The sequence below is a fragment of the Silurus aristotelis genome (assembly GCF_946808225.1).
Source record: "Silurus aristotelis genome assembly, chromosome: 6".
In the NCBI taxonomy this organism is placed as follows: domain Eukaryota; kingdom Metazoa; phylum Chordata; class Actinopteri; order Siluriformes; family Siluridae; genus Silurus; species Silurus aristotelis.
The window spans coordinates 28328759-28351898 of NC_139579.1; the positions used below are offsets into that span (position 1 = coordinate 28328759).

General features: G+C 36.5%; 2 protein-coding genes and 1 long non-coding RNA gene across 5 annotated transcripts in view; 2 read left to right on the top strand and 1 right to left on the bottom strand.

The window, feature by feature from the left end:
- The window catches only part of LOC310727771 (up-regulator of cell proliferation-like), a 189616-nt gene that overhangs the window by 53457 nt on the left and 113019 nt on the right, over positions 1 to 23140 (top strand). The window lies entirely within an intron of this gene.
- reep3a (receptor accessory protein 3a) lies at positions 839 to 18010 on the top strand. The gene is made up of 8 exons (XM_083544934.1): positions 839 to 986; positions 9331 to 9403; positions 9769 to 9845; positions 11026 to 11146; positions 11579 to 11692; positions 15091 to 15214; positions 17175 to 17302; positions 17452 to 18010. Exons 1-8 carry the CDS (start codon positions 955 to 957, stop codon positions 17524 to 17526), a joined length of 744 nt encoding a protein of 247 aa, XP_083401060.1. The 5' UTR covers positions 839 to 954; the 3' UTR covers positions 17527 to 18010.
- Positions 17846 to 21415, bottom strand: LOC310727946. 3 transcript variants are annotated; one of them, XR_014534120.1, is made up of 3 exons: positions 19536 to 21330; positions 18591 to 19345; positions 17846 to 18560 (listed from the first exon to the last, which is right to left on the bottom strand). It is a non-coding gene; the product is annotated as an uncharacterized lncRNA (long non-coding RNA). The 3 variants fall into 3 exon arrangements; XR_014534118.1 differs by having other exon boundaries at positions 17846 to 19297; positions 19536 to 21415; XR_014534119.1 differs by having other exon boundaries at positions 17846 to 19345; positions 19536 to 21415.

Here is a 23140-nt window from a genome sequence, read left to right on the forward strand (position 1 = left end):
TATTACAGATATATAATACTATAGATAATAGAGTAGAAAAAACATTTTCAGAACAAGGATCAATATTGTTTATGGGTGTGGGTTTTTTTTTCTTATTGATGTAGATTTCCAATAAACCCTGGCATCCTGGAAAAGTGGAAAGTCACAAAGTGATAATCTGAGTCAATAGTAAGACTATGTGGAAGTGGTTTTATAGCAGAATTTTTCACATTACAAATAAAATAAACCTAGATGTAAGACTGTTATATTTATTGGTGCATACTGTACTATACTCTGTTCAGTAATATGCTGTTATCCAGCTCTAATCAGGATATTTCCCTCCAAAAGCATTTGTGATTTCTATTATCATCATTATTGTTAATAATCTAACACAATTATTGAGGTTATTAAGGATAAAGCATTTTGTTAGAACAAAAACACTGAGCTGTGCAGGAACAGGACATCAGGAAACAAGCTGGGCGTCACAGACGCAATCTATCCAATCAGCGTTTAGAGGGGCGGGGATTAGACATAATGCTGGGTTGTGATTGGATAATACATCTATCAGTCAGTCCTAACGTTTTTTGTTATTCTTTAGCCAACAAAATGGACAAAATATGTTTCATTAATTCCAATGCAAGGACAACAAATCTTAAAAAGTCCTATTTAAGTATCTAAATGTTTTGACCTTGTTTTGGCGATATAATAATCGTTTTGTTCGTTTTCTTTTCTGTTTGCCAGCCGTACTGTATATGCTGCAAGCGAAAGTTTAGGAGTCGAATACCAATCGGATCTGATTGTAAAAAAAGTACACTAGGTAGGGAGTATTCTGTATAATATATAGGACACCTAGGTAGGGACTATGACGTAATTTGGAACACAAAACAGTTAAACTTCCTCTATCCCACTTTATATATTGGTTCTGTAATCGGGAGAGAGGGTTTGTGGTTAAACTGGCGGCGGACAGAACGAGAAATGGTTTCGTGGATTATATCCAGAGTTGTTGTGTGAGTAGAAATATAAATGCCCTGATTTATGTTTATTTTTTTGTATATTTATAAATAGTTTGTAAGTGCATTTTTTTTTTTTTGTAACGTAGCAGTTGGCTAACTAGTAGTTTGAACAGGGCGCTCGTGCGACCACTTCATATCATAAATAAAGCGATATTATAGCAGAAATATAAAAATTTTTGTTACTGCTTATAATTTAAATCCATAAAATGTGCATGTGTGTATATTTTTGTTGGAAAAAACATGATTTATGTTTTAACGAATACAATGTAACTTAAAGAACCAACCCTGGCATGGCTTTTTATATATATATATATATATATATATATATATATATATATATATATATATATATATATATATATTTATATTCATATATATATATATATATATATATATATATATATATATATATATATATATATATATATATTCATATATAAAATGTGTGTGTGTGTGTGTGTGTGTGTGTGTGTGTGTGTGTGACGGCAGAGGTTATAATATTCTTACAAGGTTATAAACGGTTTACGTCTAAACAAACAAACTGACAGTTTTGCCAGAGGCTCCCTGTAATTCAAGATTCAAGAGTTTATTGTCATATGCACAGGAAAGTCTGTTACACTTACACATAAACCTAGGGTTATATTCTTACTACCTCTAAAAAGCCCATGGCATGAAAAGAAAAAAAAAAATGTACTTATTAATGTAAAAAAAAAAAAAGGTTTGGATGGTTCAAATGAAAGAAACAGAAGTGTGTGCATGTGTAGTACAATGTGAAAGTCGTAGAAAGATTTGTGCAAAATCCCGTCGAAGTAGATTGGGTCCATGTTGGTATTTCCATTTGCGAGGGGTGGATGTGTGTGTGCAAAATATGCAGAGGTCGTCTGTACTCAATGTTGAGGTTTGCGTTGTGGGCGTGTGTGTGTGTGTGTGTGTGTGTGTGTGTGTGTGTGTGTGCGTGCATGTGTGTGTAGGAAGGGTTGTGTTAGTTGACATCTCTCAGGGTCAAGGGGTAATCTGTGTCTGCAGTGATGGTGGGCAGTGGATGAGTGTCATTCACAAGCCTGATAACCTTCCTAAAAAATATATATATATTTTCAGCCTTGTTGACGTTTTAGCTTCAAAACTCATGAAGTGATCTGATATCTTTGTTGCTGAAAGAGCACAAATATGCACAAGCACACACTCAAAATGTATTAGAACAACTTCCCTGAAGAGTGGAGGTTATTATAACAACAATGGGAACTAAATGTGGAATGGGGTGTTTAGGAAAATACCAATCTTATGTTCGGTTGTCCACAAACCTTTGTCTGAATAAAAGGATTGAGAAACCTGGTACTGTTATTCATCTACCTGCATCACAGTGCTGTCTTTGTACACATGGAGGTGTAAACATTCTTGAGAAATCAAGGACATTTTGGCTGTATTCTAACAGCATAGTGACACTTAAAGTGTTGCTCTTGTTTCAGAGATTTTTTGTTTTTCTTACCTGTATGAAACGATAGCTAAGGGGAATAGAGATTAAAAAGTTTTGTATGTAGTAATGTATTGTTTTAGGGTTTTTAATTTGATAGTTCACCACATCCAGGAAAAAGGTTAACCTTTTTTTTTTTTTCTTAGTTTTTTTCATGATTCACCCATTATTTTTCATTTATAAAAAAATTGTTCTTGGGAATTATATGTCCCACCCCCTGGGGGGGGGGGGGATGTCTTGTTCTATAGGAATAGCTCATTAGCAAGATGGTTCATTGGTATGTTTTGGTTGCACATCTTTGCAAACTATTCCAACCAGGGCTTGCCTGAGGGAAAATGTTTAAATGTATTTATTTGGAAGACAGAGGAGTTTGTGAGAGTCACTAAAACGCTGCGTTTTGTCTTGCATAACTAAAATATACTTTTTTTCTTTCAATATATAGTTCATAAGTCCTTAACTGGTGCATAAGTCTATTTTTCCCTTCTTGTACGGTAAATAAATAAATACAGCCTTTAAACTAAAAGCTTCTCCTGAAGTCTTAATTCGTCTGAATAACTCATTACTTCCTGTACGCCTGGCTGGAGGTAAATATGACATTAGATTGCTGCTGTAGCTGGATTGCGAGGCCGTAAAATCCATTTTAAACGGATCTTTCCTACGATTTAGAGTGGGTTATCATATGTAAAGAACTAGTAACAATTCTTGTTGATTCTGCATAGAGGGTACCAAAATGTACTGCAATACCGCACGAATGACCCTTGGTTCAAACGCAATTCATAGCCTGCTAAAAGAGAAAAAGCAAAGAGTTACTTTCTGAAGTATCAGATAATAGAAAAGCTCAAACATGAAATAAAGACTAAGTAAGTAAATTATAAACTAACGAGGATCAGACACACAAGTAGCCTTGTGTTATTGTAAGTGGACCTCAGCTCAAACGTGTATGCCATTAACGTAACATGTACGCCACGTACCACTGTGCTTCATCACTGCAGTAAATATCCAGAAAACCTACAGCACTGCAATTCAAAATAGCACACCTTGCAAAAATTGTTGGAAACCTTCCTAAACATTAAAAGCAGTCCCGTGTCCGAAAGCGCATACAAGATTTCCCTGCCCAATTAGGGGAAAAATGCATAATAAATACAGGATGACATGAAACCTCATTGTCATTACATGTAGAAGAAAAATTAATAGTTGTAATGAATATTCAGGTTAATTATTCATTCACAACTGTGATTCCATCACGTGACATTTGCAAGTTTATTTCTATAACGCGTTTTACAATGGACTTTCTCTCAAAGCAGCTTTAAAGAACGTAAGCATTAAAGAACAAAAACTGTTTAATTTAAGCGCATCATGTGTGTTTATCCCTGATGATTAAGCCTGAGGTGACTGTGGCAAGAAAAAACTCCTTAAGATGGTATGAGTAAGAAACCTTGAAAGGGAACCAGACTCATTTGCGTGATTTTAATTTGAGTCCATATTGAGACCATTTTAAGACCATATTGACTTTGTCTTAACTCGTGCGCACGCTTAGCATCAATCAGACTCTTTGCATATGTGTTCATGTGACCCGTCAGTGAGACGGCAGGCCAGTATGCAAATCTAACATTCCCATATGCATATTGTAGATATGTAGTTCAACAGTGACAGCAAATGATGTTTAAAGAATGCTGAAACATTCCAGAGGACCAGCCCTGACTCGTATTGTTGAAACTTCCTCACTATATATTTAAAACAGCATTACAGAACTACAATGAACTTTTCTACTGAAGATTTTTGCTTGTGCGCTTACTTGGGTGAACAGCTTCTGTGGTATAGTAAAGGTTGTAGTGATAAATACAACAATGATGGAAATATAATAAGTAGACGTTTGGTTCCACCCAGTTGAAGATTGGTTTCCTTTTGAGTCTACTCGTCTAATTTGTAAAAAGCACTCTACAAATAACATTGAATTGAATTGAATTGAATTAATAACAGTCATTTCTGTGTGTAAAGGTTTCGTCACAGCCAGTCAGGTGATAAAAATGACAGTCTTGATAGAAATATGTCAAATACTATTGGGTTAAAAAGAGTTATTTGGTTTTGGATTAAGTGTAATGTTAAAAAAAAAAAAAAAACTCACATCCAGACAGCAATAAAAAAGATTGCACTGAATGAGTGACTTTTGAGCAGGTTGTATATTGAACAAACCCGGATGTTGGCGATCTTAAGATCATGTGATCATGTTCCGTTCACATCATGACACCCAAAAAGTTCTAGAACCAGAAAATATGATGAACACAAGAACCATGAAGTGTACGAGAAGCATCGATTTTATTCCAGGATTTGAATATCACTGCTACATACACGACAAGACTAAATACAGTCAGTAACAGCAATGAACTCCCTCCTAAAACAAGGTGTCATCTGCACAAAATCACGGACTAAAATAATCAGACAGGCTCAGAGCTTTTGTCACTGGAAAGTAGTCCAAGACCCTGTTTACATTTAATACTGTTTTAAGATTTTTTACATTCATTTTGCAGATGTTCTTATCCAAAGCAACCTAAAACTTTTTAATCCATTTGCTCATGAGGATACGAGGATCAGACTGGTCTTAATGATTGTTCTAAAACATGGATTGTTTGTATGGTGTGTGATATTGATCTAGTAAACATTATAATATTGATGCGTATGCATTGGCAGCCCAAGAATCCGTTTATCTTTTTACATTAAAACTACAGTGCAACCTCAATACTCGCGGGGGGCTGCGTTCTATGACCCTCTCGAGTAACAAAAAAACCCCACAAGGTTTTGACTCCTTTTGATGAATCGTTTTACAAGGGGAATTGTACATGTACTGTAAACTCAACAAACATTGTGAATTCCTTGTCATAAATGTATTATTTACTACTTTATATAAATAATACAATAATAAAATAGTTTTTCAAACATTTATTAGTACAAACTCTGTTTTGAAGTCTTACTCCGAACAATCAGATTTTTCATGAGTTACTTGTTCCAGATGTAAAGTCGCGAACTATCGAGGTCCCAAGTGTCAAGGTCACGAGTATCAAGGTTCCACTGTATAAAGAGTTTTCCCTACAGTAATGCATATTTACTGGATACAGAGATCTTTTTGTTCCTTAACATTTCACATACAGCGCATATTTATTATTTGTTGTTAAACGTTGGCATTGCATATATGGAGCTCAGTGGTTAAGATGTTGGACTTTGGACTTCTGATCAGAAGGACATGAGTTCCAGTCTCAGCACCACCAAACTACTACTGCTGGGTTCTTGAGAGTGGCTGTTAACTCTCAAATTCTTAGTTGTATAAATCAGTTAATTGTAAGGTTCTCTGAATAAGGGTATTCTAAATGCAAAGCCATACCTTCATTGGAGGTTGAGGTTTGAGTTTTCGCACCCAGTCATTTCACATGAGCAGGTTAAGAGTTTCAACAACTCAGTCATAAAGATATTCATTTTTGATAATGACAGCATTGCGCGTTCTTAATTGCAAAAAATTCACAAGAGTGGGAAATGGTAGCTCAGTGGTTAAGATGATGGACTTCATAGCAGAAACTCATGAGTTCAAATCCCAGCACCACCAAGCTGCCAGGTTGTTAACCGCTCAGTTGTATAAATGAGATAAGTCGACCCAGATAAAGTGTAAAATCTCTGGAGTCCACAGAAAAAGTCACTTTTTTAAATCATTGCTTGGAACTCAACCCCATTTCACAAACACGTCTATGTTTGTGTTTAGTGTGGTAAAGATTAGTGCTTACCTCTCTTAGTTAATCATGCACACAAGGAGGATCACTTATCTGTGAGAATCTAAGATACTACAGCCACGTCACACAAGTATGTCCGTCTGATACAGACAAGATATAAACATTAATGGTTTCAGGTCACAGGTTAAATATCCGCATTAATAACGTGTATGTGTTGGAAGATATAAATGCTATTCATTCAAACACATCAAAGTCCATCTTGAGTGCCTGAGCTGGTCACGATGATCACAGCAGGCAAAAGTACATATTTAGATATTAGTTAGACACAGTGACCTGTCTTTAATACTTGCTGTAATAGTATATATTGGAATTGCAGATGATTTATTTGGAAGTACAATTTCAAATCATAGAAAAAGAAAACTTAAAAATATGAATGCATAGTCATGAATAGGCAGTTAAATATCATTGAGTGCTGAAGATTGTTTCGAATGGAAAACGATGTAGAGAAGCTTATTTGGGAATATTCTGAACATAAAAAACAATCATACTTGGGACAAAAAAAAACAGGTAGTAAAAAAGGAATAACAAAAATTCAATCATAAACAAGAAAACATAAGATATAAAGGCTCTGAAGTGTAGGCAAGACTTCACAATAAGCTAAAGTATATAATATACATTGATTCTTTTTTTTTTCTAGATTATTCTTTTTTATATTATTTCTTTCTCTGTTAATATAAACCCACCATAAGAGGGTAAACTCTCAAAATCAGCAGGGGATCAAATAATTATTTCCCCCCACTGTAGTTATTGAGGTGCACTACATGGACAAATGTTTGTGGGCAGGTGACTATGATATTTGTATGTGCTTTTTGAACATTCCACATTTGCTGTTATAAAAACATCCACTGTTCTGGGAAGATGTTCCACTTGATTTTGGATTGTGCTTGTGGAGATTTGTGAGATTCAATCAGTCATAAGTCATGAGTCATTTCATCCCAACGGTGTTTAGTAGGGTTGAGGTCAGAGCTCTTCCACTCTAAACTATGTAAAGCATATCATCATGGAGCTGCCTTTCTACACAAGGGCAATGTCATGCTGGAACTGGTTTGGGTTTCTTTGTTCAAGTAAAGGGAAAACTTAATTCTAGCACATCCAGAGACATTCTATACAATTGTGTGCCTCCCAATTTTGTGGTAACAGTTTGGGGAAGTCTTTTTAATCCAATGTCTGTTTGTTGAATGTACTGTACTATTCTGTGAGGTAGCTATAAAAAGAACCAAATCTGTTTGTCTTGTGTGCCAATATGACACTATATTAAAAGAATACAGAAAAGAATACATACAAAAAAATATGCAAAGAGCAAACAAATATGACTAGTGAAAAGTAATTCAAGTTGTATTAATTGCACAGCACCAAGCATCTAGTTTTAAGTTCCTTGAAGCCTATTATGATGGCATGTGATGTTAGCATGTGATGATAGCATGGTTCGTCCTACACAGGAACAGTGTTTATTTGTTTTTTAGTACATGGAACAGAGATAGCTTAGGGATGGTTAAGCAATAAGGGGAATTGTTCCAGCAGCTCGTCTTTACACTCACACACACACACACACACACACACACACACACACACACACACACACAGTATCAGGCAGTGCTGTCGTTCCCATAGTTACATGAAAATATACTGGCATGGATGCAGTCTCGCTAAAGGCTGCACGGTTCGCACAAGCACACAGACCCGCGATCATAGTGCGTTCCACTCAGCTCAGTTTCACCAGCAGTTTTACAGGATGAAATAAAAATGTTTTAGGTGATTAGTGTTTATAAATTTGAAACAGAAAGAAGCACCTACACTATCAAGAGGACGCTCGAGTATATTAAAGGGTTTTCTTAATATTTACGATGTCAGACATTGGGCCATAAGTTTTACAAATGTTTTAGCTTAACAAATCTAATCGATTCAAACACTATTTTCTTAGCACTTAAATATACTATCAAATACTGAGGCTGATGCGATTCACATCTCGATGTAGAGCCAACAATATGATTAATTAAAGATACACACAAAGCAGCTACCGAGGCAATGCAATACAGTACAGATTACCCCATTGCGATGTAGTGCAATCTAATTTTGGATTCAACACGATGTGTTTCAATGCAGTATGATGCAAAACATGTAGCTATGCAATAAAATATAGTACAGTTAGTACACTATTATTTATTTGGTTTAGACAGATAGCAAATCATCAATTTACTTAAATGCCTTTTGATTTCTAATGCACCGCCCTTTAAAAAAACAACAGGAAAGAGGAAGCTGCAGCTGTACCTCTGCCATGTTAATCTGTATTCTATGTGACACTCAGGACACACCTCAGTCTTTCAAATTCGTGTAGCAGCAGCTAAAGTAGCGAGAAGAAATCTACATGTAAAATATTTGTCACAAATTATTGCTCACTTTCTGAATAATAAAAGAATAGAGCATCTACTAATAATTATATATAAATTAATGTTTTTTTTTTACCAATGAAAATATGTTATTGAACTATGAGGCCCAAACCTAGGAGACTTTCAGTGATTATATGATCTTGTGTGGCCTGCTTAAGAGCTCTGACCTCAACCCTGCTGAACATCTTTGGGATGAATTGGAACACTCCAGAACTGCTCACCCTACATCAGTACCTGACTTTACTAACACTCCTTAAGCACACTCCAAAATCTAGTGGAACATATTGCCAGGAGAGTGGAGTATATTATAACAGCAAATAGGGATTAAATGTGGAATGAGCAGTTCAAAAATCACATACAAATCTTATGATGAAGGTGTCACAAACTTTTTTCACTTAGTGTGTAAACACAAACTCGACATATTTAAACCCCCTATTTAAATTTGAATGAATTGCACATAACTTTCCAAAATAGGAACATCTGGAATCAAGCTATATATCTGCTATATAAGCGGCACATCGACTACTCTAAAATATATCTTAGTTTTATTTCTACAGTATTATACCGTCTAACAAATACTAAAATGGAAATGCTAATATATATATATATATATATATATATATATATATATATATATATATATATATATATATATATATATATATATATATATATATATAAATATGTTTGTGTTCATGTTTTAGGCTTCTTTTTGGCACACTATATCCAGCATATTACTCCTACAAAGCAGTCAGGACCAAGTGTGTAAAAGAATACGTAAGTTCGATTTCCTTCCTTCCTCACAAACCCACTGAGATATGTCACCAAATAAATAGATGGAACTGAAAGAGACGAAGTCCGGCTGCAGGGTCTGAGATTGAAAATGTATTTGATAATAATTTTGCATGTCGAAATTGTGATGCATCTAGAAATAATGCTTATATTTTCTCTCGAGGTGATTCACACTAACTGTTGTTACTATCGCTGTGAAAATTACTCTGTAAAGTGGTTGGGTTGTGTTTATGATGTCATGTGTCAAATCAGCATCTATGCGTCCTGTAAAGAGGTAAAAGCAGCCCTTTCCGATCTCTGTCAGGATATTTTTTCATTTCCCTTTCCTCTACGTGTGTGTGTTTCCGCAGGTACGGTGGATGATGTATTGGATAGTATTTGCTCTTTATACTGCAGCAGAGACAATCGCAGACCTCTCTATAGCATGGTAAGACATCACACTCTTTTATATATATATATATAGGGATAAGCAGAGGCGGAGGGAAAACTCATTTTTTACTATCACTACTGTACACTACGTATCCCTAAACTTACAATTTTGTACTTTTTCTACTTTGCTTATCTTAATTTTTGTCACAATCTTCGCGTTTTGGCTTCGCCATCTAGCAGCGGCAAAAAATCGACAGAGTGACCGCTCGTATCTCGGAAAACTTGTACATTAAGGCACTCGTAGGTCATGGTACCACTGTGTATATATATATATATATATATAACTAATACTGTAACGCGTTACTTTTAAAAATAAAGTAACTCCAATACAAAGTGTATTCCAAAGTCTAACCTGTTTACAGCAGCGTCACATTGTAGGATTGGTGGATGAACCACTGTATACACAAAGAAGACGCGCTGTGGACGTGTCTCCGTTTATTCAGGTCTGTGCGGCAGTAATGGCGAGTCGAGGCGAGAGCAAGACGAGTTTCTCAAAGTGGAATTTTTGCTCATTATTTCACTTTAGTTGAGTATAAATACAAAAACTTTTAAGTCAAATGTAAGCTGTGTCTTTCTGGTTTGAAGGTCGTATCTACTGCGATAAACAGCAACTCCAATCTGTTGAAACTCCTCCAGAAACTCAATGCTAGAAGCTAGAAGTGTTATGTTCTACATTGTTGATAGTTTTCATACTTCAGATGTGAAAGGAAGATGTTTAAAAGCTCAACACAACAGCAGAAGCCACATTAGTTTTTTATTGTGAATCTATTATTCAGCTTGTTTTGTTCTTTATTTCAGAAATCCTTGTGATATATTCAGTTTGTGTTGGTCTGACTTAAATAAAATAGTGTTTAAAATGACTTTGTGTTTAATTCAGTTTTGTGTTTGTAGACCATAACGCATAAAAGGTCATTAATGGGAACATTAAAGAACGTTCTTTAAAAAATTAACTAAAAAGTTACTTTTAACAGCAACTCATTATTTTTTGGTGTAAGTAATCAACAAAGTAACTAAGTTACTTTTTAAATGAAGTAACGAGTAACTGTTACTAGTTACTATTTTTTTAGTAACCAGCACAACACTGTATGTATATATATATATATATATACTAGAGGACCTCACTCACAACTTCTGCGGTGTTATCAGTGAATGCTGTTTTTTCTGTTTTACACCTGCAGGTTTCCGTTGTACTATGAATTAAAAATGTGTGTGGTGATCTGGTTGGTGTCGCCCTACACCCGAGGAGCCAGTTTAATCTTCAGGAAGTTCCTGCACCCGCTGCTGGCGTCAAGAGAGAGGGTACCCACAACGCATTAATCAACATCCAGGCTGTTTGAAAGGGAAACTGTTGTCCAAATTGGAACAAAAGCCACACTAACAATGCAAGGACACTGGGGGCATTTAGCATCTGCTCTTGACTGGACATTTCATTTTACTCCTTTACTTTTGACTGGAAAAACCACACAATTAGTGCACAGCAGTACAAACAGACATATTGAAGACATAATTACATTCATGGTGTACAGAGTGACTTTCTGGTATTTTAATTCTAGAGATGAAGGTTAAAAGCCTTGCTCAAGGGCCCAGTTTGGTAGGGTTTGGATTTGAACTTACAACCTTCGGATCAGAAGCCCAGCATCTTAACTACTAAGCGACCACTTGCCCACTTTCAGGCAGTTAAAAAGACAGCCTTGTGAAGCATGCTAACTTTTTTGTGTTTGTGTGTTTCAGGAGATAGATGATTACATCGTTCAGGCCAAAGAGAAGAGTTATGAGACCATGGTAAACTTGGGAAGGCAAAGTCTTAGCGTCGCTGCTTCAGTTGCTGTCACTGCTGCCGTCAAGGTAGCATGCACACACAGAACTTAAATGTGAATAAACATTTCTGGTCGTTTTTTTTTTTTTTTTTGCTGTCATGGCAATAGATACACAACACTCAGGCATTCCTCTTTATCTCACAAAGGATTCTTTCAGAGCTTCTCTGTTTACTCATCCATTTACTCGAGCCAAACATTAAGCCAGTCAGCACTACTAGCCTTAACTGATGCTTGTGTCAGTGTTAGCACTTCACTCCTGCACATTCGTGTCCTACAGAGTCAGACCAATAGAGTTACAGCTGTACAAGGATCTTGTCTTATGAATTTTAAATAGCTTAAAGGCATAGCTTAAAGAACATCTACTACCCCAGCAACCTGATCTGCATAATGTGGACCCACCTGACATAATGAAAATCCGCTTATATCCCACTTATACAATTTTTCAACTTGACAGTTAATTTTATATAACTATATGGTACTATGGCTACAGTATTTATAAGGCAACACATTAGTTAAACCTCAACTACTTGTGTGTTCAATGATTTGAGCACACGCCTTCCTTCCAGCCAATTACAATCAAGTATTCAGACAGACAACATAATAATCATTATAATAATTGTTTTTTTCAACAACACAGCACGTAAAGTAGCTCCAGTTGTAATACGAACAATAGGTTCATATTAACACACTTGTTTTATTACTACTAATGGTGTCTAGTCATTGTTTTTATAGTCACAGCTAATAAACAAGGTTATGCTCAAAGCAAAGATTAATTCTTTACTTTCGACACTGGAGAAGCCACACGATTAGAGAATGGCTGTACAATAGACATAAAAGATGTATTTATATTTATGTTTTACTGGGATATTTTCTGTTATCTCATTTCTACAGTTGAGAGTTAAGGGCCTTTAAGGGCTCAATAGTGGCAGATTGGATTTAAACGTATAACCTTCTTATCAAAAGTCCAACATCGCAACCACTGAGCTACCGCTTATTTTTCAAAGGGGAATTTTAACCTTAGAAAAGCACATACCATACTCACGATAAGTTGTCTGCAAACATTTGCCAATATAGTTTATATATGGCAAATGTTTGCAGACACCTTATCGTGAGTATGGTATGTGCTTTTCTAAGGTTAATATTCCCCTCCATTCTTCTAGGAAGATGTTCCACTCGATTTTGAGTTTGCTTGTGGAGATTTGTGTTCATCAGCAACAAGGGTGTTAGTAAAGTCAGGTACTGATGTAGAGTGAGAAGGCATGGGGTGCAGTCAGCATCACACACTAAAGGTGTTCCATAGGGTTGAGATCAGAGCTCTATAACAGGCCACTCAAGATCTTCCACTTTAATTCATGTAAACCATACCCTTATGTTGACTAAAAGACAGGAGCTGGAGGTAGCAGAGTTAAAGAAGTTGAGATTTTCATTGGGAGTGACGAGGATGGCAAGTTTAGAAAACAAGTTTATTAGAGGGACAGCGCATGTAGGGCGTTTGGGGGACAAAGTGAGAGAAGCCCGATTGAGATGGTTTGAACCTGTGCAGAGGAGGGACACGGGGTATATTGGTGAAAGAATGCTGAGGATAGAGCCACCACGAAGAAGGAAAAGAGGAAGACCAAGGAGAAGGTTTATGGATGTGGTGAGGGAAGACATGCAGGTAGCTGGATGAAAAGAGGCAGATGTAGTAGACAGAGTAGTATGGAGAAGGCCAAAAAAGAAGAAAAAGCATTACTTCTACCGCATCCATAGACATCCTATGCAATTGTGTGCCCAGTTAATGGTAACAGTTTGTGGAAGAGCCACACACACACACACACACACACACACACACACACACACACACACACACACACATATATATGGTGGGCATGTCTGCTGTGCTTTGCTTTGGATATTTCACTCGTCTCCCCCCCCCCCCCCCCTCTCTCTCTCTCTCTCTCTCTCTCTCTCTCTCTCTGGTTCCCTTCCTTTCTCCTCTTTCTACTAGACTAACCTTGTAGGGGTCTTTGTACCTGGCTAAAGGTTGCGGAGCTGCAGGTAACACTGCGACTTGTTTATGTTTAGTTCCTGTGCTGCTTCTTTACACCCCAACACACTAAACCTCTTCAATACTTATTGGCACCTTGGTTTAAAATAAAAAGAAGTTGTGTAAGATATTGTTGTGATTAATTGGCATAGTGTTGTGCATAGCCCTGAATGTTGTTGAGAAATCTTACCTTTAAATGATGTCAAGTTATTCTTTCTTTCGTTCCTTTTGTTGTCCCCAAACTGTTAGCACAGAGTTGGAAACACATAATTGTACAGGATGTCTTTAAATATGATAGCATTTAATTTTCCCTTCACTTGAACTAGAAGACCCAAACCTGTTCAAGCATGACAATGCCACTGTGCACAAAGCCAGCTAAATGAAGACATGCTTTACATAGGTTGAAGTTGGAGCTCTGACCTCAACTCAATTGGGTTGAATTGGAATGCACCCCAGACCTCATCACCCTCCATCAGTACACGACTTTACTAAATATGGCTGAATGAGCACAAATCTCCACAAGCATACTCCAAAAATCTAGTGTAACATTTTCCCAGAAGAGTGGAAGTTATTATACCAGCAAATAGTGAATGCATGTGGAAATGGGTGTTCAAAAAGCACATATGAATCTTATGGAAAAGGTGTCCACAAACTTTTTTCCATGTAATGCATTAAAAATTATGTTACTTGTTAGAATTAGATAAAGACTTTCGCAGACTTTCCTGTACCCCCTTTTAATGCAACTTATAAATCCAGAAATGTTGTACGTTTGGTACTATTTTCTTGCCTTGTCATATAGGTTTCTAGTCACGAGATGGGACTGGACAGCATGCTAGAGATTTTGCATGTCCCTTTTGTGCTTATAGTTCTTCTTTCTATTCAAAATCGAATGACCTGGTACACTTCCCAAAAGCTTTGGAAGTTACTGTTTTACTTCCTGAAACAAAATTAAACAATGAGATACAAATAGAATGAGATACAGTTCAGTGTAATGGTGGTTAGTGGTAGATATAAGAGTCTGTCAATTGGCATTTCTGATGAGCACTGCAGGAACTGGCGCTTCAAACTAAATCATCTTAGGCAGATGAGACATCAAAAGACAAAAGTAGAAATGAAGGCATTTGTTGTAAACATACACACACACTCCTTATAGCAGCGGCACCATCTTCAGAAAAAGATTTCCTTTGTTAGCTACTGCAGAAGGACGACATTACAGTGACTGTACAATGACAGGATGTCAAAAGACAATCATGAATTCTGCTGAAATACTAAGGTTGGGAAATGCAATCCTATGCCACAGAACTCAAAAATAAATAATAATAAAAATCTTTGTGTATGTGAGTATTTAGTTATGGGCATGGAAGTTAATTTGGCAGCATGCTTTTGTTTTTTTTTCACAGGGACAAGGTGCCATCAGTGAGCGTCTCAGAAGCTTTAGTATTCCTGACCTCACCCAGGTTCCCTCCAGCCAATTAGCATTTGGGAAACCGGCACAGCTGACCATTCAGAGTGCACAGGGCACTGGTAGGCAGATCAACCTTCATTTTTTGTCAATAACTGCGATCATTTTCTAAGCATGTACATGTATGGACACTGCTGTATAATTATGTCTGATCTATTAAGTACAAGGTTCTTGAAATATTTTAAAAGACACATTTTCACACAAACACACACACACACACACTTTAAATCAGTGTGCTAGAAGTATAGATATTTATTCTCCATCTTTTACTCAGCCTTGGATAAATATAGAGTGCATCACATACCCTAGCATCTGCATTGCCTTTTTCAGTAATGTCAGAATAGTCTATGAATACCACAATCCACTATAAACCTACAGCCTGTCATTTCTGTTTACTTTGCACATCCTGCAAAAATTTCTATTCCTTACTCACAGCTCTGTCTTGACACAACTTTCCCCAGAGAAATAACGATCAAGAGGTTTAGGTGCGAATATTTTTATTACTGGTTTTCATAAGAAGGTCATACACGACACTGTGTTGCAGGATTAGGAGAGATGCACCCTGAAAAAACCTGATTAAACTACATAAAATTATGCTTAAGAGGTTAAAAGATATCAGAACCGTTCTGCAGTAACTGTGCATTGCTACTTTGGATTAGATTAGATTACATTAGATTAGATTACATTACATTAGATTACATTCGATTTGATTCAACTTCGACTGTGCAAGGTACATGTACAGAGCCAAAGAAATGCAGTTAGCATCTAACCAGAAATGCAATAAGTGGCCTATTTACAATAGATAACAGTAGATAAATAAGGTATGCGGTTCATATATAGAGAAATGAGGGTATATAATGTACAGAATACATAATAATAATGTACACAATATAGGTGTTTCCACTTTTTTAAAGGTCAAGCATTGGGCAGCTACTACTTTAAATAGCGACTGGTTTTATCTCGTACACTTTGAGAAGCTTGTTTACACTGCAGAAAGCTTCAGACATATCACGTGTATCTCCAAATAAAGGACACGACATTCCAGAAATATTCTTCGCCCACTCTAGATTAGTCACACACTCACACAAGGTTGGATGAGGGTAAACTTTGTCTTCAACTTTCATCTTAAGGGAACATGTTTAAGAGGAGGACCCAAGTCCCTATTTTCGGACTGAGATAAATCAAGCTTGTGATCAGACTGCCAAAAGTGGACTTTTCTTTTACTTTTTTCTGTCTGATGATAGTTCTGGCATCTGACACTGCTCAGTAAAATAGCTATTATGCAGCATACACTGACCAGGCATAGCATTATGGCATTTTAACTTTATGACCAGTGAAGTGAATAACACTGAATATCTCTTCATCATCATCACCTGTTAGTGGTGGGATATATTAGGCAGCAAGTAAACATTTTGTCCTCGAATTTGATGTGTTAGAAGCAGGAAAAATGGGCAAGGGTAAGGATTTGAGTTTGTCAAGTACCAAATTGTGATGACTAGACGACTGGATCAGAGCATCTCCACAACTGCAGTTCTTGTCGGGTCAATAAAGCGAAGGGCTCCTGTGGCTCAAATTGCTGAAGAAGTTAATGCTGTTCATTTTTGACAGGTCAGGACTGTTTCGGCAGCAAAAGGGGGAGAAACAGAATATTAAGCAGATGGTCATAATGTTATGCCTGCTATAGATTTAAGGCTAAATTTGAATACATTTATTTGTCCAGATAAATTTTAAAATGGTGTTTTCATTTAAAAATGCTACGTGGCTACACTATCGTTTTCAATCATTTTCCAAAAGATGCTTATCCACACTGAAGAGTCTAAAAATGCTTTTGTCCCTGTACTGCACATCAGCAAAATGCAAGCAGATTCTATGGTTATTTCGCCCGGCATTTATTTACTTTCAAGCTCTTATCAATGTAGTTCTCCTTTTTAGTGTTTAATACTATTCAATTTGCTCCAATAAATAAGCTCTATGATGGTTTCCTTCAGCCTAAATCCTAATCTTCTGTTAATGCACATTTAGAGCACGGACATGAAGGGCACGGGGAGGAAGTCGATGGAATGTTTTCAGAGGACGAGTCATCGTCTTCAAAGGGTCTGCGCAGAACTCAGAGTGTGAAGATGAGTCGTGCCAAGGTTATACGCAAAGAGGTGTGTATGCACAGGAAACCACTTGTTAGTAAAAGAGTATATTGTAACTAATGCAAACAGTGTGCCATATGTGTAATTTAATACTGTGTGTGTGTGTGTGTGTGTGTGTGTGTGTGTGTGTGTGTGTGTGTGTGTGTGTGTGTCTTCAGTCTCGTTACAGCTCCCTGAAAATGAAAACCAGAAGGAGGCCAGCGATTGCTGCAAACACATTTGATCAGCCGTGATCAACAGGAAACACACCAGAACACAGCTTGGACCATACCCATTAGGCATACCACAAAAACTTTGTATGGACAAGCCCATACTCCTGACACTTTTGCATTTAAATAGAAATTTCTACCGGGTCCTTATTTGTCCCCAAGAAAACTTCCATGAAAAGACTTCATGCGCCAGCAAAACGAACTATTTATTCCATAATACCCACCGAACAACAACGACACTGCCAAGACATCTCACACCACATAATTAATGAGACCTGATCATAATGCAGCACACAACGTCTATATGCCCATGTTTTGGCAGTTCATAATATATGTTTGGAGATTTAAGACTATGCAAAAACACACCACAAAATCTGTATCAACAGGTCATCATTCTGTAACACACCACCGAGGACTGCGCTACTGATTTAATGGACTTGCTCATTCGAAACAACACCTAAAGCCTTTATGAACAATTCACTAATATAAAGTAGTCAGGGTTTTGCCAGCTTCTGAGGAATTCTGTCGTCTGTAACACCTTACAGGGATCCTCTGTATGATCATACCTAATCAATCAGTCTGGAGCACACAGAAAAGTCTTGGACATAAGGACAAGAGAGATGCACCTCCAAAAATGATCAGCTTTATGTTGTCTTAGTATACACAGAGATGGTCTTTTCAAAAGATACCTACAGAGCCTCTTAGAACATTCATGATCATTACAAATTACACTAACCGGAAGCATCGATGTGGACAAACTGTCATCACATAATACAAATCCATTGAGCCTTTGTAATGGATTTGTCATTACCTCATACAAACATAATGGTCCTCTATACGACTTCATCATGTCGCAACACACCCCATACACCAGGCTGTGAGAGTCTGCAATATACATCCAGTAAACTAATATACAAAAGGGCTGTAATTTCATAACAAACTTAAGGATTTTTTTTCATCTATTTTTTTTAATTGGGCATTGTCATTCCATAACACAAACCCAAGGAATGTTTATATGACTGAGTTTTGTCACTTTCTAACTCACACCCATCAATTCCCTAGATGAAGGGACTTCATAATTTGGCAACCTATACGAAGTACCTCTGTATTAATAGATATCGACATTCCATACAACACCCGAGGATCTTCAATATTAAAGGATTGTCATTCTGTAAACACATATCTAAGGACTTTCTATATGAACAGTCTTATTCTGTAACACCTATAAGGACTGTACATTTTGTAACAAGTCCAAGGATCTCCAGTATGAAGAAACAGTGTAACTACATGAATACACACCCGAGGATTATCTATACAAATCGGCTTCATGAATTTGTTGCACACTGATCTGAGGATTCTCTACTGAAATGGGTTTATCATTATGTAGCACTTTGACCTGAGGATTCCTACCATTAATGGGCTTTAGCGCATACATCTGAGGATCGTATATATGAGGCTCTGTCATTCCATCACACACCTAAAGATACTTTAGTGCTACGTCACTGAGTATATATACTATATGAGTCAGATTTCTCATGCCATAAGACGCCTCTGGATGCCTGTGGATCCTCTATATAAGTCGGCTTTGTCATTCGGTAACGCACACCTGAGTATCCTCTATATCAGTGGGATTTGACATTTGGTAACGCACACCTGAGGATTCTCTATATAAGTCGGCTTTGTCATTCGGTAACACACACCTGAGGATCCTCTATATCAGTGGGATTTGACATTTGGTAACGCACACCTGAGGATTCTCTATATAAATTTTGCTTTGTCATTCGGTAACGCACACCTGAGGATTCTCTATATAAATTTTGCTTTGTCATTCGGTAACGCACACCTGAGGATTCTCTATATAAATTTTGCTTTGTTATTCGGTAACACACACCTGAGGATTCTCTATATAAATTTTGCTTTGTTATTCGGTAACGCACACCTGAGGATTCTCTATATAAATTTTGCTTTGTCATTCGGTAACGCACACCTGAGGATCCTCTATATAAGTTTTGATTTGTTATTCGGTAACGCACACCTGAGGATCCTCTATATAAGTTTTGATTTGTCATTTGGCAACGCACACCTGAGGATCCTCTATATGAGTAGAATGTGTCATTCGGTAACACATACCTGAGGATCCTCTATATGAGTGGGCTTTGTCATTCAGTAACTCACACACGTGAGTATCCTCTATATGAGATGGATTTGTCACTCGGTAACACACACCTGAGCATTGTCTTTATGAGTGGGATTCCGAAGGAGTGTTGAGAGACACTTGGTCGTCCCATAACCCACTTTAAAGCCTCAATACTAAACCTACTGCAAGTATTTAGTTGCTTGTTTCTGTTGTTGTTTTTGCACCTTTATATTTCTGGATAGACGAGGCTGCATGATGTAGTGCTCAGCTAAAGAATTCAGATCGATACTGGCTGGAATGCGAAATTGGTTTAAAATGACATTTGTCATAAACACACCATGAACGCATGTGACGCTGACTGACAATTTTCATCTATGCAGAATTATGTCTCTTAGGAGCATTTTCCCAAACCTAAGCACTTTCTTACCCAGAAGAATATAATGGGAAAGGTTGCATCATAGATTTTAAACAGCTTTTACCTATTAAATTGTGTATTGAGTCAGTATCAGTCACTGGCACATATTTATGTCCTATATTTAGATTAGAAAGCAAACTATTTAAAATTGCATGCTTGCATTTGACATTTAAATTCTTAATGCATTGAGACGGTAGGCATCATAACATCAGTTAATCATTTTCATTCATGTGTCATAAATATGAGTTCATTTCTAACAGGAAAAGCAGTGATAATACTGTTCAGTACCAAAAGTGGCCTTTTAATTCCTGAGTGAGGCTTTGAACAAGTTTCAGGTCTACAGCTTTACATTAACATTCCTTATGAGCTAACATTCAGCACTTCTCCAACACTGACCTACAGCACCTGTTCCTCCAGAAAGTGTGTGAGTGCTCGGTGGCTCGTTTACACATTCTTTTTTTTTTATCTCGTGATAGCGCTTTATTTAGGGCATGTACAGATAATTTAACAAGCAACACTTTATTATTTTCATTTCAATATTTCATGTGATTAAACATGACTTTTAATCTGAACTTGAAGGGTTAGGGTTAGCTATAAACTGCTACAGTATGAAACCGTTACATTAAATTTGTCTAGTGATCCTTGAATACGTTGCTGTAAACCGAATGTACAGACTAAATTCATGCACATTATTTGCTCTGCTTGTGTTTTGTGGTCTCATTTAAATGTACTGGATTGAACAGTATTTAATTATTCATTATGTTTCCAGATTGAGTCTTGGACTTTATTGCACATTGAAATCCCATTCAAATTCTGGATTGGAACCAATTAGTTCTGAAAAACAACTAACTCGTTATTTGTTCGCCTTATTTGTAAAAAAGACCAAAAACAATTTAATGTTAAAATGTTTTATAATATATATGTATGTATATATATATTGCAACTGCAGTATTTTGTTTTCTCAACTAATAAATGTGTAAGCGAACTTGAACTTTTTGTCCTATTTTTGCTTATTCACCATCCACTCTTTAAATGTTAGAATGTCAGACATTGAAATTTGGCTTAAATTCAGATATCTGCACAGTTGGACTGAGACACTTTCAATTGTATGCTTTATGCTGTGTGAGTTAAAGCAGAGCAACTAATGAGAGAAAACACTAACATGATACAGACTCCAATGAGAGAAAGTCAGCCAGCTGGTGATGTAATTCTGGATCTACACTGATTGAGCCTGACTGTCTCTGCATCGTGTGTTAAATAAAGATTTAAATGCTTCGATTTGACTTGTGTTTTTTGGGGGTTAACAATAAAAGATCATAAAAACAACAAGTTTGTTGAACCCTGACCATAAGATTAGTATATATGCTTTTTAAACATCAATTTCCACATTTAGTCCCCATTATAATAAAAATCGACTGGTCTGGGAAGATCATTATGTTGGAGGTCAGAGCTCTATAGCAGGCCATTAAAGATCTTCCACTCCAGGTAAAGTATCTCTTCATGGAGCTGGCTTTGTGCTCAGGGGTATTGTGATGCTGGAACTGGTTTGGGTCTCCTAGTTTTGGGAAGGGAAAATGTAATTTTTCCGGATCCAAAGACCTCTGACATTGTGTGCCTTCAACTTTGTGGTAACAGTTTGGGGAAGAAGCACATAAGGGGGGAAAGGTCAAGTGTCCAATACTTTTGTTCCCACACTGTATATGCCATGTAAAATGTTTCCATGTAAAATTTTGTTCATGCATGTGTTACTGTTTTGAGAAAATCCACTGGATTCTGAAACAAAGTTTTAACAATTTTTAGTAATTAATAGTATTATTAAAATGTACTCAGTTGGCCCATGAATATCTCAAACTTTCCTAGATCAGTGTCGTTTTACCTTAAGATTGTTCGATTATACTTTAAGATTGTTTGTTCAGGCTTTTAAATAGTTTGAGGCCATAACAAAATGGATTAATCAGATTAGTTTGTAATCAGATTCCACCTTTAAGGTCACATCACCAAAACAAAATAATCAGGCTGTAATCAGGTCTATAGCAAATAAGACATTGGGGAATGTAAGAGAGTGAATAAATTTTTTCTTTTCTTTTTTTATGAAAAATGTTGGAGGGGAATAATTACTATAAATAAAAAATAGTAATAGTAGGAAAAAAACAATCAGCTCATAATTAATGAGAAAACAATAAATACAAAAACAGTGTGTCTGCAAATGGAAATTCCTTGGGTTCTAGACCTCACCACTAGATGGAGCCTTTGCTTTTATATTTCTATAGATTTCTAAAGGTGTTCCTGACAAGAGCAAAATGTGATGAGCTGTGTCCTGATGTAGTAATTTAATATCATATGTACAGATGTTTAGAAATATTTTAAATAGTCATTGTTTAGACAAATCTGTTAATGTATAACCAACAAGAGAATCAGTGTAAGGATTCATGAAGTTACTGCAGAGAGTTAAAATCATCAACCATAAAGATGGATTTTGGACTCTGATTAAAATAAACAGTCTGCATTAGTGGACTAGGGCTACAATAGCTACAAACAGTTTTGCTATAAAAGCATTTTATTACATGTCATACTGTTTACATTGATGGAATTTGGCAAATGCCCTTATCCAGAGCGACTAACATTTGTGCAGGTGAGGGTTAAGGGCCTTGCTCAAGGGCACAGCAGCTTTATGGTGCCGGGATTTTACCTTACAAAGTTACAGAGTGCAATGCTTTAACCAATAAACTACTGCCTATGTATGGTTTATACACACTATAGTACACCTTTTCAGAAGTATGGTTTGTGTTTTTTTAAACATCACATTTCACATTTAGTTCAAATTCCCTCCATCTTTTTTTTCTGGGAAGATGTTCCACTAGATCTCAAAGTGTGCTTGGGGATAGTTTTGTGCTCATTCAGACACAAGGGTGTTAGTAAATTCAGATACTGATGTAGGTGATATCAGGACAGTTATGTGCCTTCAGCTTTGGAATAATAGTTAAGAACCACATGTCTGGGAAATTCAGGTGCCTCAATACCTTTTTCCATAAAGTGTATATGTAACAAATACAAATTTTAATCTGAACTAGATTTTATATAAGAGA